This window comes from Cygnus olor, chromosome 6, assembly GCF_009769625.2.
Source record: "Cygnus olor isolate bCygOlo1 chromosome 6, bCygOlo1.pri.v2, whole genome shotgun sequence".
In the NCBI taxonomy this organism is placed as follows: Eukaryota; Metazoa; Chordata; class Aves; order Anseriformes; family Anatidae; genus Cygnus; species Cygnus olor.
Window position 1 is genome coordinate 24051762 of NC_049174.1, and position 19098 is coordinate 24070859.

Sequence of the window (19098 nt, forward strand, 5' to 3'; positions counted from 1 at the left end):
CTTCTGTGGAGGCTCAGGACAGTCTGCATCCCAAACAGCATTGTGCTGCTCTGGGAAGAGTTTAGGAGACTGAAAACAGGCTTCCAGACAACATAACAAGAGTTGTTCTAAGGGGGTGATTTAAACGAAGCACCAAGTGGAATAGTGGAGAAAAGGAAAATAAAACATAAAGTAAAAAGGATTAAGTAATAGTCTTTGGGAATGGAAGGGGTTGGTGTATAACAGTAGAACAGCAAGACCTAAAACTCTTGCCTCATCTTTCTGAAAAGTGCAGACAGGGATTTGAATTTGACTGAGAAAACCTTAACAGGCTTGGTGCAAGTAAAACACTGTAGTAGCAGGTATGCCTAACAAATAAAGGGAACATGGCAAGAATGAAACTGGAATTTGAAAGTAAAGGAATAGGCCAGAGAGGAGGATTTGCTTGTAGACAGTACGAGTGAGGATTACGTGGTAGGTGCTGCAATTCATAGAGGGTGCTGAAAAGATCAAAATTTTATGGTGGTTATTAGTAAGCAAGATATGGTAAAGTTGGTCTTGGACTGAAAGTGAAAGAAGAGAGAGGATGCTGAGGTTGTGAAAAAGAATGGATGGTAGATTTTAGGAGGGGAGATAATTTGATCTAGGAGAGAATAAATTGGAATTATTTCATCCAAGAAAAGGTTTGGTTGACAAGCCACATGGAGAGGTAAGAGTTAATAAGTGAAAATTGGGCATAGGCTTACAGAGAGAGATTTAGAAGTTGCTTGGAATTAAGAAGGTTGAAACTCTAGGCATTAATGATGACAAGGAGCAAACGTGTGGGTGAGGCATCTATTTTCCATTCTGGTTTCTATAAGTACTGGCATCTTATTTTAAGGTGTAGTCATATCGATAGTATTTCTATTTATAGAAGGATGTGGCTGAATTTATCCATTCTAAACAGAAAATAATAATGAAATAAAATTAATATAATTTTATTTATCATTAATAATTTGTTAATGCTATTTAGTAAATTAATTTTTCAGGGAAAAAAAAAAACCTACCTCAGAAAAAAATAACAGTCTGCATATTCCTGGAAATGAAAGATAGATATTTTATATCCCAAAAATCTGCAGTACAGCATCCAGAACAAAGAGGATGTTGACTGATTTTGCCAAGACATTTCCTTATGACTGCATCAATTCAGAAGACATTTTAGTAAATACTAAGGGGAAAGATGACTGTTTTTCAGGATGAGTTCTGTTAAATAATAGTGAACTTTTGTAAAATCAAAACTGACTTTTCAACACATTTGGAATTGTTCAGTTTTGTTGGAGAAACTTAGAAAGTAAACGTATGATAAGGAAAATGTAAGGCAAAAGTTAAAGGAAGTAAAAACAGTTACTGCATGTTCTGAAAGGACCATTGGAAGGCTTCTTTGTGAGAAAAAATAAGTGGAGGAGTACTAAAGGTGAATGCAGGGCAATAAATGATTTTTAACTAATATCTCATGAAAATGAAAAAACAAAACAACCAAACAAAACCCTATTTGCCTGTGTCAGTTCAGCTACAGAGGTTTTCCTTTTTTATTTTTTTAATTAATTGCAATTTTAAAATGAATTTTGGTTCCAACTGAAATAGTAAATTTGTTTCAGAGCAGCTATTTCAATTTCACAAAAAGATAAGGGGAAAGAAAAAAGTGAAAATACAGAGTATCCTACAAAATTCTAAATCAACAGCTTGAAAACACATAATTCTCTTCTAGATGGGAAAGGATTGAGTTAAATGAGTTGGTGAGAGAATTAAGGTATTTTTTAGATAATCCTCTGCCCTAAAAATTATTTAGCAATGATTTAGGAAGGTTATTTTTGTAGTTCTTCATTTGTTAGGTTTAAGACAGATACTTGCACCTGCATTAGAAAAAAGAGAAAAAGCATTTTAAAGGTGGATTTTTTAAAATCATTTTCTTTAGTGTAAAGATTTACAGTAATTTGGAAGCATCAGCTTGTGAGTGCTGGGAGTACTGTGATGTGAGCAAGCTGTGATTTGTTTTTCAGTAGCAACAGTCTAAATCCTCTTTATTACTTCTATTAGAGAATGTAATATTTGACCTGGTAATTGTGTGGAAGAACATTGATGTTTTTTTAGATTAATATTGCTACATGTTTTTTATCAGGTGAGAAGCCATTTCGTTGTGATGAATGTGGTATGAGGTTTATTCAGAAGTATCACATGGAAAGGCACAAAAGAACTCACAGTGGAGAGAAGCCTTACCAGTGTGAATATTGTTTGCAGGTAAGATGTTGTAGTGAAGTCTTTCACAATTAGAAAGCAAAATACCAGTCAGTTCCCAAGTAGTACACGTGGAAATTTCTCCAGATACTGTAGCTTTGCATATACAAATAAACATACAAAAGAATCGTGTTTTTTTTTTTTCCAGTTACAGTGAGCTGTCTGTATGCACAGGAGTCGCAGCTGTCTGCAGTTGATTTTACTGATATACACTATCATTAGAAGTCAGTAAAGTGGATAGACTGTCAAGTAAATTTGTTAGAATTAGTTTCTTTTCTTAGTGCTAATGTATTTTTTTCTCTAATTAAATATATATATATATTCTGCAGTATTTCTCCAGAACTGATCGTGTGCTGAAACATAAACGTATGTGCCATGAGAACCGTGACAAGAAACCGAACAGAAGTGCCACCAAAGTTGGCTTTTTGCCATCGGAGGAAGATTCTGGTTTCTCTACGCCTATGAAAGACAGCTCCTTGCCAAAGAAGAAAAGGCAGAAAACAGAGAAAACAAAATCTGGAGATAAGGACAGTACAGATAAATCCGAACAGAAGAAGGACAAAAATGACTACTTGCCTTTGTACTCTGCTAGTACAAAAGTAAAAGATGAATATATGGTAGCGGAATATGCTGTTGAGATGCCCCATTCTTCTGTCAGCGGGACGCACTTAGAAGAAGCAAATTCTGGAGAAATACACCCACCCAAGCTTGTTCTCAAAAAAGTTAACAGCAAAAGAAGTCTGAAACAGCCACTTGAGCAAAGTCAAACCATTTCACCTTTATCTACATATGAAGACAGCAAGGTTTCAAAGTATGCCTTTGATCTTGTGGATAAACAGAGTTTACTGGACTCTGAAGGTAATGCTGACATTGATCAAGTTGACACATTACAAGAAGGGCCCAGTAAACCTGTACACAGCAGCACTAATTACGATGATGCAATGCAGTTTTTAAAGAAAAAGAGGTATCTACAAGCAGCTAGTAACAGCAGTAGAGAGTATGCCTTGAATGTAAGTACCATAGCATCTCAGCCTTCGGTAACACAGGCGGCTGTGGCAAGCGTCATCGATGAAACTGCTACAGCCTCCATATTAGACACGCAGGCACTGAATGTTGAAATTAAAGGTAGCCATGACAAAAATGTCATTCCGGATGAGGTACTGCAAACTCTGTTAGATCATTATTCACACAAGGCTAACGGACAGCATGAGATATCCTTCAGTGTGGCCGACACTGAGGTGACCTCCAGTATATCAATCAATTCGTCAGAAGTGTCTGAGGTCACCCAATCTGAGACAGTTGGAACAAGCTCTCAGGCTTCCTCATCAGATAAAGCTAGTATGTTACAGGAATATTCAAAGTTTTTACAACAAGCTTTGGACAGAACTAGCCAAAATGATGCCTATTTGAACAACCCGAGCCTTAATTTTGTGACTGATAACCAGACTCTTACAACCCAGCCAGCATTTCCTTCCATAGAGAAGCAGGTCTACACGTCTATCCCTGTCAATAGCTTTCGATCGGGAATGAACTCTCCATTAAGAACAACTCCAGACAAGTCTCATTTTGGACTAATGGTTGGTGATTCGCAGCACCCCTTTCCCTTTTCAGGTGATGAGGCAAATCATTCTTCTTCCTCCTCTACCCAGGACTTCTTGGATCAAGTAACTTCTCAGAAGAAAGCAGAGGCACAGCCTGTTCATCAAGCATATCAAATTAGCTCCTTTGAGCAGCCCTTCAGAGCTCAGTACCATGGGGCAAGAGCTGGAATATCATCTCAGTTTAGCACTGCCAATGGACAGGTGAACCTTCGGGGACCAGGGACAAGTGCTGATTTCCCAGAATTTCCCTTGGTGAATGTAAATGATACCAGAGCTGGGATGACTTCTTCACCTGATGCCACAACAGGCCAGACTTTTGGCTAAGAAATCTTTGTAAATAATACTGGCACTTTAGAACACATTTGTCAAAAGTGGGTTGCTCTGTATAAGATGGAGTTCTGTACAGCTTTTAAGAGCGCTATGTTAAAACAAAAGTAAGCTGATATTAGCAAGACCAATAACTGCTTTTTCTTTCTTTCTTTTTTTTTTTTTTTTAATGTTTAGTCACCAGTCATTGATCTGCCTGATATTGTTGCCCCTATCAAAGGCAGGTTATTATTCACTTGTTTGAATCCAGTAATTATTTTACCTTTTATGAAATTTAAAATAAACAAAATCCCCAGGTAAGACTTTCCCCCATGATTGCTTCCTTACTGGTTTCCTTGTATACTTTGGGAGGACAGTTTATTGTCTGATACTATTCATATTGTCATTTTTAAGCTTGTCAGTGTAGTCATTGCTCTTCAGCAGGGAATCAACGTGTATTAAACACACAGAATAAACTATAAGTTTCAAAGTCAAGTAAATAAGGCTTTAAAAGATGGCATTTTCTAGAAAAATAATCTTTCTTCCAACTCTCGTAAAAAATAATTTTAGACTATATGCCCTGTTTCTGCTTTGCATTACCTGAGTTGTGTTTGGAGGAAAAGAAAAAACAAAACAAAACAAAAAACAAATTCTGGTAGACTAACTCTACTATTTAAAAGTCTAATTAATTTAAAATTCTTTAAACACTTTTTAAAGCAAAATACATAACTGCTAATGCCTTTACTTCATTACTGAAGTAATGTGTATTTCTTTGTACAGCTGAATCTAGATGTAACTTTTTAATGACTTTTTCATATGCAGATATCAAGATTTTGAAGTTTTAGTTAAAATACTCTGTAGATGACATTCCCGATTACATAATGCTTACACAAACTGTGTTCCAAAATTTCAAAGTTTAATTGTACCTTACCCTACATATTCGTAATGATTAACATAGAGCACTTAGTTTATTTGATAGATTTGATTTCTCAAAAAATAAAACCATTTTAGATTTTTAGGTTTGATATGGTTGCATCATTTTCATCTCATACAACTCCAGTGATTACTTTCAGCATACATTGAAATCGAATATTCTGAGCTTCTGTAAAAACAGTTTTAATTCTTTGTCTAGAATTTTGACAGTTCAGCTCATTAAATTTATCAAAGTATCCCCAAAAGCTGAAGAAGTGGGCATTCAAATTCCATATATCTTTTTCGAGTTTGCTTGGTGAAAGTCATTACCATTTTACCAACCAAAACCATTGGATAATATTAGTGAACAGGATTTCTTTTCAGCATAGATGAGTGATCAGAAGTTTTCATTGCATTTCACAATATAAATAAAACTACAAAGTTTATCCCTGTACCATGAATATGTTTTTTTGAATAGTACTTTGTCTTGATGTATGCAGTATGGTACGATAAGTAGTTCTGTGTGCATTTTTAAGGTGGTAAGATTTGAGTAGCATAACTATTGTGTAGTTTAAGTTAACAATTTACAGATTTTTGAACTGTATGTTCATTATATTGCACCTTCCCTAAAGGGACACTGTCTGGTAGTTTAAGGCAGTTTAAGCCTAATGTAGGCTGATTAACCAGGGAAAAACGCACTCACACACAACACACGTGTGTGTGTGTGTATATATATATATGTATGTATGTATATGTATTTTTTATAGGATTGCATACATTCTTTTACAGCACTATTGCTAGCTGATATTTTCAGATGAAGCCATCAGCTATGAGAAAAGGCTGCACCTCAAGGCGCTAAGATAACACGCTGTCTTTTGAAGGGACTTGAGCAGGACACACGAGAGTCCCCACCTCTTCCCAAAACATAGCAACATTTTTCTTAACTTTTATTACTAGGAAGCCGATTTCCCTCTCTCTCTTTTCCCTTACAGTATCGCTATTAAAGCACTAACTTTGCTTGGTACAGTTCAGGGAGAAAGCGTGTTTGTAACCCACAGCTTGCTTCCTACATGGACAGGAAATACAATTTATGTAAACTTCTCACTTAATACTTTTGTATAAGGAAACAGATTATGTTTTGATTCATTGACCCTGTGTATGATATAAGGAAGGTGTTTCTGCATGTTATCACTTACCAGTAATTTGGTCTGAATATTTGGCCCAGAGTTAAGAAGAATTGAGCATCAAGGGAGAATAGTTAATTCCTTATGGATTATTAATGATACATGTAAAGAAATTTATTTGAAAGAATATTTTCAATTTGTTCCATGTCTCTGTTTTTCTTCCTTTATGATCAGTTTGGGTTTTTTGACTTTCCGTTCTACTTTGCATAGACACAATAAATATGGCCCCTATTCCCCAGGAAGCCACCTCTTGTTACGCATGTTTCGTTTTCATTGTTTCATTTCCATGACATCTTAGCTTGTGCTGCCTGAATAATAATACTGTGTTGACATCTTTGTTCTAGTGCCCTGTTGTTGCAAGTAGGTGACCATTAATAGTACTATTTGTTAAATATAACAAGCAGCAAATGCCAAAAGAAGAAGAAAAAAAGCAGGATTATTACTGCATTAGCCTGTTCCAACAGAGAGGTAAAAGGAACAAAAAGCCTGCTTCTCCCTAAGCAGACTGACTCAGCTTTATTAAAAAAAAAGAAAAAAAAGTTATTGCATTGATCCTCTGCTGTGAAAAAGTGATTGAGGAGTAGCAGGGAGTAACTATCGCTCCATGCCATCTTCACACTTACGGATTGCTGCTTGGGTACGTGAGTAAGCTCTTGTACGGAGGGAAGGAACTCGCTCTTCCCCAGAGCAAAAGGGGAATCGTCTGAGAAAATGTTACTCCTTATGTCGCAGTTCATTCTCTAGTCTGCTGCTGAGCCATTACAGCTATCCTCTGTGCCTTAGGACAGATTGTGAAGTCCCAGCCTAGCCCACAGGGACTATCTTGTAGGATTCTCGCACATGTACAATTAAAGAGGTGGTGTGAATACTTGATCCGCTGATGCTTGAAGCTTTCTGTGATGGAGGAGCTAACCAAAAATACTGCTATAATTTCCTGAGTACATGGCCTTTTATTCTGGAAAAACTGTATGTAGTTCTGGAAGGTTTCTCTGTGTGAAAAGCTCTTGCTTTTTTAATAATTACATTATTTAATAACATTTTCTACTGCTCTTATTTTGCTGCTTCTAATCTGCTACAGATGCACATTCTCTGTTTTGACCTGGTCAGTGTTTGTTAGTTTTCCATGTATGTCCAAAAGAGCCGGGAAAAAAAAAAAAAGACTTTTGTTTTCTGTTCTGTTCTTGTACTGATATTGTTCAGTCGGTCAGCATGAGTTTGGGGTTAGCATTTATATTGCACAGAGCTAACAATACAGGTTCTTTCTTAAAGGTCATGCAGGCACCATGTGTGTGTGCACAATGGAATTTTTTGTGGCTATCTCCTAGTGATAGAGCGATGATGATTTCAAAAAAAAAAAAGGAAATTCATAATGTTTACTATCAAACTATATATATACATATATGTCTATATATATAGACACATACTAATAGGCCATATTTTGGACCTAAATTACTTGACAGTGTCCCTTTTAGCATGAGTCCTTTGGTATGTTTTACCGTTAATGTAACAGACAATGAAGGAATCAGCTTGTGATGGTATACTAATAACCAGTTACGTTTTCTGCTTTTGATTTGAGAATGAATTAACCATACACGACAAGGTCTAGGGAGAAGGATTAACAATGTGTATCTCTGTATGTTGGTTTACAAATAACAGCATAATTTAAATTGGATGATAAAGGAATTATGTTTTATGATCTTGTGTCTCCTAGTATGTCTTTAGGAAAAAGGTGTTTGAGGAAGAAAGTAGGACAACAAACTATTCACATGAATTAACACTTGCATTATTTTTATATTGTACTTGTCAGTTTTTTGCGTGAAGGGAGCTTTTCATTGTTAATTGAGAAGTACAGTAAAATCTTGCTAATTCGCTGACTGCTAATCCGATCAGTTTATACGTCCCCGATGGTCTTGTCCCCACCTCTCTGCAACGTTCCAAAAAGTCCTGGAGCGAGGTCTCGTCTCAGTACTGTACTGCTTCACCCAAGTATACTATGCAATCCATATCAGTATACTGGGAGGTACAAGGAACATTGAAAACTAAATTACAGTTGTCAAAATAAATGAACAAAGTACCTTTTGTGACGTGACATCTTTGCTTTCATTGCCTGCTTCTTCACTCTTTTCAAAATTGTCATTCGTGAAGGGTTTCTAAGTCACTGCTGCGAATTATTGGGGTTCTACTGTAACTTTTGGAGTTTATTCTAAAGTATTCTTGTTCTCCTATGAAATCTTTCCACCTGGACCTATACATTATATTCCATGCTTGTTCAGAATATTTTTATGGTGTTTGTATCATATGTAGTAACTTTGAAATGAACCAGAATATTTGGATGAATTCGCTCTGCATTTTGCAGCATTGGATTACTTTATGTATGCGTATTTGCTAACTAAATTTTCTTGGTTTTTGAGAGCTTTGATTTTTATTCTTCTTGTTTGCTTGTTTTAATACCATTACAAATTGCAGGGAAATCCTAATACTCCTGGGAATACGTTTGGAAGTTTTAATAGGCAGAAATACGCTGTCGGTACCAGTATACACGTGAACTTTTAAATTACATGGTTGGTACCAAAGCAAGCTCATGATGTTACACTTTCCTAGTTTTAAATGTTCTCCTGAGATGAAGCCTTGTAACTTTGAAAGTTCATTCAACTTGCGGTAATGCATGTTTATGTTAGGCATGTGATGCATTTAGCTAAAACTCACTTTGCAAAGGGCAAGTACTAAGAAAGTATTACTTCTAATGAAAAGAAATGTCGTTAAGTTAAAATTTAAACCTTTGTTCAATTTTAAATTGCTTTATGTCAGGGAAATACATTTATAGTCGCTTTTGCTCTACTCTGCTAAAGAACCTTATGTTTCCTTTTAAAAATTGTACCTTTTGGTAGGAAACACAAACTGAGGCAAGCAACATTTCTAAGAGCTGTTTCTTGCTTTCCTTAATCCAATGGATGGAAAGGTAATATTGTGTAAACAACATTATTTTATTTTTTTATGCAATATCATGCTGTAAATATGATTTATCAAATAAGGATGTACCTATGATTGAATCTTTGATTCTGCACAGTTAGAGTTTATATATAAATATAAATGTGTCTTGACAATCAAGGACTTATGTCAGTCTTCCTTTATGATGTTTATTATTGTTATGCATTCCATTTGTTTGAATTGAGTACCAATGTGGAAATTTGTATTGTCTGTAAAGTATGTAATGTTTTTTATAGCTTGTTTAAAGAAGAAAGAAAAAAACCTGTAAATACATACGAACTGAACACAGTACCGCTCTGTTAGAAGGCATATGATGTTGTACTGTTTGTAAGCAATAATACATGACAGTGCTAACTTTACAAGTAGCATAAGGATAAGTTCCAAAAATACCTTTGGGAGTTATTAGCCTTGAGTTAATGAATATTCTTAATCATTTTTTATAAATAAATTGAAATGTCCTCCTGCTGGAGTATATAACATTGTTTACACAGCACAATTTCAGACACAGAGGGGACAGTCTTTAGATCTATGGCTTCATCCGTGCACACTTTGAGTAAGAAATGAATGGCTTGGCTGCACTTCTGCAAGAGGAGGAAGACTGCAAAAGTTGAATAGCTGTGTCTCTAAAGGATGAGAGATACTATTCTGCTTCTGTGCTGATTCCTGACAAGTCCTCTACTTAAATTTGGAGTCTTTAAGTTCTGATATTGAACTGATGAGACTTGGGCCTCCAGTAGAAAGGAGTAGCTCTCTTCGTATTTCATATGCAGATAAGCAGTGAACTTACAAGTCACACGTTCATTTGAGTTGCGTATTTTTCAAATTATGAGCTACGAGATGAGTTTATTCTGATAAATCAACGTCAAACTTATAGTTTGAATTGAATGGGTATTAGACTGTACAGAGCAGCGAAACTATTTGAACACAGTCATCACTGCTTTAGAACCCCCCATCCCCAATTTATAAATGTATATGACCTACATTTTATAGAAAAAAAATGTTTTTAAATGCTAGTCATTTATATAATATGTGCTTTGAAGGATTTGCTAGTCCACTTCTGTCACTTTTAGTACACTGGTATCTTTTATATGTAATGTATGCTTTTTATTATTATTGTAGTAAAGCATTTCAGTAGGAGGAATTTTGCAACAGTATGAGGGGTTGAAATTTTCATTGTCAGAAATGAATTATACTGGACTTTGTCTGTGTAGTCTTGTCTTTCTTTTAATGCTGTCTGGAAGGCAACTTGGAATATTCAATAAAGCAAGTGACCTCCTTTTCTTTTGAAGGCATACTATGTAGTGCTGAATTGGATCTGGAAACACGATGAATTTGAAGACAGAAATTAATACAAAATCTAGTGTACAGAAGAAGTTGTGTTATGAAAAACCTGATGATACATATAGTGGAACACTGTTACAGTGCATTTTCTGATATAGTGTTATTTTGCTGAAGTCCATATGCCTTCTTTGTATTTCAACTATTAAAAAAAATCCATATGGATAAATTTAGGATAATAGGTTTATATCAATAATTATACAATATTTCTTTATCCTACAACATCTATTCCGTCCCTTTATTATTAGGCAAAAGATCGTAACCTGAATTCCGTCAATAAAAGTATGTATATAAATAAGAGATGGTTTTGTAGGAATCTGAAGAGTGTGAAAGTTGTATATTCCTTATGTTTCTGACAGAAATCAGTACAGGAGTCTGTCTTTATACCTGTGAAATGAGGAACTTCCTGATAAAAAGTGTGTGTGTGTGTGTGTGTACGTACGCGAAAGATGCTTGGGTCTCATGGCAAAAATGATACAAGTTATAAAAGGATTTAATGTAGCTCAACACCTGACATTTAATATGTGAAAGAAACATATAGATTTCATAATTCAGAAAGACAATAGTTTTGCAGGAAACAAAACTATTTGGGTAGCAGGCTTGACCAAATGAATTTTTTGGTTAAACTTGATATATTTTAAATGATTCTATTTCTGCCTTTATTTCTGCCCTAAAAGCAACTTAAAAATATTTTGGGAGTTATTCTATCTGTTCATTTGACTGTGAGTGTAACTTATATCATGGTTTACAAAACGTGGCATGAAGGATTGGATTGTTTTATCTGTATAATACAATGAAAGATTGCTTTTTTTACATAATCATGGTGAATGGTATTGTATTATTAGGATTGATTTATTCATTAAGTGACTTAATGAGTTCCATCACTTTTGACATTACTGTTTTCTTATGATTAACTTAGTCACTTTGGGTTTATAATACCCTCCTATGTATTGTGATACTAAGGGAAGTTATGTTTTTGCTTTATTTTTAATTAAACTAATAGTTTGATAATTTATATTTGCAAATGATGCATTTTAAATGTGGTCACTTGCTGTTTGAAAAATAAAAATATAGAATACTGTTTTATGAATAGACTTAGCAGTATTTTTCATGTTAGGTGATTTCAAATAAAATCTTTCTTAACGAGACAGATGAAGGCACGTAAAGATACATGTCGCTGTGTAAGCACTGAAGTGGATGCTTTCAACAATTAAATATTTAAGTATTCGATTTGAGATGTACCAAATTTATTTGGGTTTTCTTCCCCTGTGGATCTCCATCTTGCCACATTTGTTTAGAGAAAACCGCATATCTGACCTTAATTTTAATCCTGAACTTTGCACGATGGTAGCAGTGGAGTCACTTGCACAGGACCACGTAGTGTTAGGCTAGCTTTCCTCTTGTGCTTCTTTTGTCCCCAGAGAGGCGTTACTACACGGTGCCAGCAACTCCTCGTGTAAATGAGGATCAGGACTTTGTCTGTTTTAATCTCAGTTGTAAGAAAGGTGAACTTTATTTAACTTTTTTGCCTCCTGGATACAAATATGCTATGTATGCGCTACATCATTTTGTAGCCTGTGTAGTATACAACCTATTTAACATGCAGCATAGTTTTGTACTATTGAAGCAAATACGTGAGAAATACTGATGATAGCATTTATGCACTTATAAAACCAGAAATGTGCCCCTTAGCATTAATTACTGGTAATTTAGTTTTCCTTACCTCTATTTATTCAAGTGTTAAAGGTATCGTTTGAACCTTTTGGTAAGGTCACTTCTGATAAAGACTTGATTTTTGTGAAATACATGGCTGTCTGGATTTTACTTTGTGTAAGAACAAGTTTTACGTAGGACAATGTTAAAACTCGCACATCACCTTTTAAAGAGAAAAAAAAGAGTTAAATTGTGTTCAAACTTGAGCCGTGATCAGATGATCACTGCAGAAACAGCTGTGTTGGTTTAGATCCCCTCTGGTCTGTTCCAGCCCTGGTCCTGGAGCCCGCAGAGTCCCCAGAGGGGTGACTTTCAGCAGGAACCTCAGAGAACCTCCTCTGGGCTGCACAGATTGCGGGTGAGGGTCTTTTTTTGTCTGGCCTAAACCACTTCTGAGGCTGTTTAAGCCAAGGTGACTGAATTTTCATCGCAGCAGAGAAAGAGCGCTCCTGAGATTTGCTTTAATGTCTCAGCCAGCGGGGTGGTAGCTCTAACAGAGGTAGGAGCACACATCCAGAAATACATGAAATCAGCACAGACATTTCTGCAGGAACTATCTGAAATTGGCCTTGGTAGGGCTGCCCTTAGTCCAGCTCCTGTTAGTTGTGTCAGGCCATAAGCCTTGCTGCCTCGTAGTCCCTTTACGTATGTCTGAGATACGGAATGAGTACAGCAGTATAATTTCATATGACTTTGTTTCAATATTATTCCAGTATGCCTGTTCTGGTATTGTTTTTAAAATAACCTATAAGGAACTTAATGTTGTATGTTGACATCCATCTAGTATAGTAATTACTTTTATGTTCAATAGTCTTAAATTGTGGGTGAATTATGCAATATACCTTAGTAAGTAGCGTCTGCTTACTCAGCAACCCTGCTTGTCTTTGTTTTTGTTAGTTTTGCTTACATTAGTCACACTGATTTTTATTTGTTTTAATTATGTGGTGAAAATAAGGAATCAAAACTGATACTTTCTGCTTACTGACTCTCATAATTAGATTTTAAAATGTTTTAATGCTAAAAAGAATTGCCAGGACCTACGTTTTGTGTTGAATGAGAAAAATAACCCATGTAGCTTTATTTTTCCTTGTACCGCACAGGATAATCTATTTTGTAGCTCCAAATAGGACAGCAGGCAGTTCATGACAGCAGAGAGATTTGGAGGTGGTTCGTTTAGGGAGATGGGGTGGAAGAGCGTCCAGTTTGTTGGTTATCCTGTGTGTTGCACCTGCCACATCAACAGAGGGCAGTTTCCTCTAGAATATTGTTTGCTTTTTTGTCTGCTTTAGTTGTCAAGATACGGAGTGTAAAGAAACAAGCTTTCTGCTGGAGCTGTACTCGGTCATGGGGGGTTAAAACAGAGCCCGTATGCGTTGTCCTCCCCGAAGTCCTGCAAGCAGTCCTGCAGCGGTCGCTCAGGTAAGCTGCCTCCGCCCAAGCGTCCTTCCATGTCCACGTCAGGCTGAGCTTCGGGTCCACAACATCCCTACTGCAGCATCTGCTCTAGCTTTTGAATTTCAAAGGCAGTCTCGTGGATACGAGTCGCTGGCAGAAATTAAATGCGACTTGGTGAGGTGCCATCTTACGAGGTGCCACCGTGGGGTGATGGTGGAGATCTGCAGCCTGGCCAGCTAAGTTGCAGTTAGCTGTGTCAGCAGCCACGCGTGTCATGCAAAAGAGCACGAGATCCGGTTCCTTCCTCCATTATTCGTACTTCTGGATGTTTGGTGGGTGTACAAGAAGCTGTGTTTTTCTGCTTGGAGTCACTTCGGGCAGTTCTGCCTGCCTTACACGGGAGAGCCGAAGGAGCTTCCTGCGTGGTGACTGAACACTGCTGCCTTCTGGTAGCACGGAGGCTTTTGTCTGCCCGGCAGCTGCACCTTCCAAGCCTCCCTCCTGGAAATGCGGCTGCCTAGTCCCAAATCAAACATTGTGCTGGCACCTTCTGGCTTAGGTCGGCGTGCTGGCAGCGCACAGATTGTACGTAGCTGCCTGTGTTTGGAGGAGGCAGTACTTTCTCCACGGCATTGCCCCAGAGAGGTATGCTGGCACAGCAAGCTGGGCCATTGAACACAATAGTTTTTACTTCTATTTCTGTATATATCTGTATTTTTTTCCTGGCTGGATGCAATAATTAGTGCCATTTCAGAGAGGCAGCCTTTCTGTTAGACCAAAGCACGAGTCTGGCCTAAGTGGAACCAAGAGGAATCATTATTTTTGCACTGCAATTAAAACTATTTCTGTGCTTTGATATGAATAACAACTGTTCAAAATGTATGATTTTTATACTCAGAAGGCTCTTTGGTAGCAGCACTTCCTTGTCCTTGTCAAAAGAGATTCCTGTCTTGTCAAAAGAGAAACAAAGTGGTGAGAGATGATAAAGTAATAGCTGCTGGGGATACATCCAGGTAGTTGCAAGGTAATCTTCGCCATGGAGTACCGTGTGAGAACAACGCAGAGGATGCCATCAGAAGCTGAAAGGATGACCTGCATGTTTTCTCTCAAGACCTGCATTTTCTTTGCCAGTTCCTGAAAGCTTCTTTATTATAAAGCTAATTACGGACAGCTTAAGAACACTGCATCTCCAAAAGAAGGAAAAGCAAGTGCAAAGTAACCAATGTGCCAAAGTGATCTGTCTCCAAGCTTCTAGTCAGAAGGGAGGATTTTCAGAGATTTTCATTTCTTCAAGGCTGTATTTGTTAGCTTACAGAGCAGTTGGTCAGCTAGTCGAACCCACAAGTGGACTTTTGGATGCAGCAGCTTCTGGAAGGGAGCCACGACGGGAGCAGGAGTCCCTCTGATGTCAGCTGTGGCAAAATGCTCTGGCAGCGTTAGCCCTCCATCAGCCATCCTGTGCTGCCCGAAGTTCTGTTTTAAGGAGCTGAAACAACGTCGTTTGTGGTGGTGCCTGGATGCTATGCTGATAACTGCTATATACACGCTCTGAACGATGTTAGGTAAAATGCACAGTAAAAGCAAGGTTTGTGCAGTTTAGCACTCGGACTGAACTCCAACAGAAAAATGCTGGCTCCTTAGGAACATGCTCTTTTTGTTTAACTGTTGGTCTAGGGCTGCTATGTAGAGCGACTAGTTAAATCATGCGACTAGTTAAATCGTGAAGTTTATTCACAGCTCTGTCGTCATGAAAAGAGCAGGCTGTGTGTGTACCTGGAACTCAGCTTGCACACCGCTGCGGCAGGCAATGCAGGTGGGTCGAGCAGCTGAAGCAGGTGGTGGTGAGGTGTGTGGTGGTTAACATCCATTCCACTAAGATCAGCCTTTTCTACAATTCACGTCATCTCTCAGACCTGTGGACAAAAATGCACGTTTTATCTTGCTGACTGACCTATGTCCTGCTGCTTTCTCATTTTCTGAGGGCTGCTTGTGTGTAGTTTTCCCTTCCGTTTTATCTCATAACATTTGCCACCTCCTGTCATTTAAGAAAAAAAGACTTTGCACATGACTGCAACTCGGTTACGCTCAGAGAAGCGATGTCAGTCTGTGTTTCTGCTAATGTGCTAGGCATGGAAAAGCAGCGTGCTCATCAGGAACGCACCCAGACCCATCGAAGGAGTGCTGTGGGTTGGATTTGGTTGCCCAGAAGGAAAATGTTGAAAATTGCCATGACTTAAATAGGAGCAGACAGAGAGCAACACCAAGCACTCCTGAAAGTGCTTTTAGCATCAGTGCTTCGTGATTTTAGCTTGGAGGGAAGCAAGATGTCTTTAAGGACCGTTCAGCGGTGGGAGATGGCGGTGGTAACTGCCCCAAGAAGTTTTTAAGCTCCTGCTTGGGGTGCACGTGTGCACGCAGAGGCAGAGGTGCCTGCAGGCAAGCCACAGGGCTCGGTTGGTCACTGAATTAGCAAGTCTTCAGCAATTTTGCAACAAATCACATACATACTTCAGATTTTGCCCTGGCCCACGAGGTGAGGGAATCTGGCTGAGCCTGTTCCCTGGCAGGTGTAAAACTGGCCTCTGAAGGCAAACGGGGAGAGTTTCGGAAACATCCCAGGAATGGGAGATCTCCGAGGGAGGAACCTGCTGCTTTCCGCCATTAGGCTTTGTCCTCCTGTGAGAAGTCGCCTCTCCTCTTTGGACTCCTGCTTTCCTCTTCTGCCACTCACTCCCTGCCGTTTCTGTCCGAGAGTACGGGCTTGTCCGTGCTTTATCTCTGTGGAAAATCAGAGTGGGCCAGCTGCATTGAACAGGTGTCTTGTACGGATACTTCAGTGAATGTTAGAAGGGCCCTGGCTTACTTTATTTCATTTTGGAAGCAAATTAAGTCAATGAATGACAAGTGTTTGAATGCTAAGGAAGGGCATCTAGCTTTAGAATTAATCCCGTTTCCAGTAAGACCACCCCAGATCACGCCTTTAATCCAGCTGCAGCTTCGTCCCCACGGGACACGGCATTTCTTGGCAGCCCCGAACAGGGAAGCTGGGAGGTGAGCGAGGGCTGCGAGCAGGTGGCGGCTGCTCCGGGGCGGAACGGGAGCCCCATTCCCCCTCGGGGGGCACTGGGGATCCCCATTCCCCCTCGGGGGGCACTGAGCACCTTGGTATTTATCAACCTATTTAATTATTCCTTTGCTTCCTCAGACTCCTGACGATTTCGGGCTCAGGGGAAGCCTGCTACGAAAGCCTAAACGGCTCTGCCCCGCTGCCTGCCGTCGGTCGGGGCGCCGGACTGTGTCAGACCCTCGCTGCCGAAGCGGTGAGGGAGCGGTCCCCGAACCTGCCCGGCCACGAAGGAGGGCCCCGGGCACACGTGGCAGCGCCGGGCCGGCCCCCAGCGGGGAGGCGCCGCCGGGCAGCGCCGGGCCGGGGGCAGCGGAGAGGCACCGGCCGTGAGTGCGGGGCGGGGGGCCCCGGGGTGGGCCCGGGGACGGAGGAAAAAGGGGGGAGGGAGAGGCAAAAATAAGGGGGGGGGGGGGGGGAAAGGCGACAAAAAGGGCCAAAAAGCCCTCATAAAAGGGCCAAAAAGAGCTAAAGAAGGCAAAAAAGGGGGCAAAGGAAGGCAAGAAGGGAAAAAAAAAAAAAAAAAAAGACAGCAAAGGAAGGCAAAAAGGGCAAGAAAGAGGGCAAAAGGAGGCAAAAAGGGTAAAGAAAGAGGGCAAAAGGAGGCAAGAATGGTAAAAAAAAAGAGGGCAAAAGAAGGCAAAAAAAGAGTTAGAAAGGGCAGAAGAAGGCCAAAAAAAAAAAAAGAGGGCAAAAAATGGCAAAAAAAAAAGAGGGCAAAAAATGGCAAAAAAAAAAAAAAAGAGGGCAAAAAATGGCAAAAAAAAAAAAAGAGGGCAAAAAATGGCAAAAAAAAGTTAAAACAGCAAAAAAAAAAGGCAAGAAAGAGGGCAAAAGAAGGCAAAAAAAAGAGCTAAAAGAGCAAAAAAAAAGGGGGGAAAAAGAGGGCAAAATAAAAGGGCAAAAGAAGGCAAAAAAGAGGGGCAAAGAGGAAAAGAAGGGCAATGAGGAAAAGAGAGGGAGGAGGAAGAAAAAGGGGGGAGGGAAGGAAGGCAGGCAGGCAGGCAGAGCCGGCCAGGTGAGCGGTTCTGGCTGGGCTGGTGGCTTCAAGTGGCTCAGTGCCCGGCACCACCGCTGTGGGGCTGTGGCAGGGACATGCTGGCACCCCTGGCACTGCTGGCACTGCCATGGTGCAGCCCCAGCGTGCTGATCGTGCCACGGAGGTAGCACTGCTGTGGTGAGCCCAGGCTTGCTTTCTGCCTCCTGTGTTCCACGTGTTATTTGTGCTGAATATATATGTGAAAAAAAATAAAAGAGCCAGGTAATTGTCATGGCTGTTACGGTAAATGAGTAACAGGGAGGGCGAGGGCAGAGCGAGCGCTGCTATGTGTGGTGTTACATTTGTGGTGCTGGCGGCTGCTTCGTTTCCCTTTAATCCATCCCTGCCTCAGGGTCTCCTAAATCAGGTGTTTTTAAAAACTTGACCAGGAGAGGAGTGGAGGGGATTTAAGAAACCCGAAGTGCTGCCGGGTCCCTTGGCGGTGCGAGGCCTTGGAAGTGCCTCCTCTGGCAGGAGCAGAGGCCTTGGAGGCTGCGGGACCACACGCAGTGGTGTTTGTAAAGCCAGCCCTCTGTTGGAGAGCTCGCAGCTCCGAGACGCCTTTAATGGGACTATTAATAAAACATCGCTGCTTTGAAAAGATGCGAAGGCCACAGAAAATTCATCTGGAGGAATATGCTTTTGTAATTAAGCAGGGAAGTGTCTCGGTAAAAGGAGACGAGGCTTTTCACTGCCCCGCGAGGGGGTTTCTAATGCGCTTGTAGCTCAAAATACATTGGAAAGATTAAAACAAGCATTCTCATTTGATTTATAGACTGGTTAGTGTCTTTGGCAGAAACCTGAGGAAAAGTAGTATCAATTAACTTTGGGATTAGATGCTCACTTATATTAGAGGAAAATGACGGCTGTTTGGTGGTTTTGGCAGACTCGCCTGTATAGCTCAACACGCTTCCGCCCAGTCAGCAGCCCAGATAGATAATACTGCCACAAAATACGTGTGTTTTGCAGTCACTTAGAAACCATGGTGTGCTCACGGTGAGAGGAAGGCTCCTGCCTGGAGGATTCCCACTTCTAGAGCTCGAGTTTCCACAGACGTACGCCCAGCATCGCGTGCCAGGTCCTGGCACGCTCCTTCAGCAATGTTTGCTTCGGTTACCTTGTAGTCTAAATGGATGTGTACATCTGTGCGTGTAAACACTCGCCGAATTAAATAATAGGCGAGGGGAAGGTATTAGGAGGTTTGAAACGCTACTGAGGAGCAATGTTGGAGAGGCAATTTCCTGT

At 39.8% G+C, this 19098-nt stretch overlaps 1 protein-coding gene across 3 annotated transcripts in view; it reads left to right on the plus strand.

The window, feature by feature from the left end:
- The window catches only part of ZNF148 (zinc finger protein 148), a 36284-nt gene extending 28897 nt beyond the window's left edge, over positions 1 to 7387 (plus strand). For all 3 annotated transcript variants that reach the window (XM_040561128.1, XM_040561126.1, XM_040561127.1), the window contains 2 exons: positions 2138 to 2256; positions 2583 to 7387. In XM_040561128.1, coding sequence (XP_040417062.1) covers positions 2138 to 2256; positions 2583 to 4178 — 1715 coding nt within the window. In that variant the 3' untranslated portion in view covers positions 4179 to 7387. The remainder of the gene's footprint in view (positions 1 to 2137; positions 2257 to 2582) is intronic.
- The last annotated feature ends 11711 nt before the right edge of the window (positions 7388 to 19098 follow it).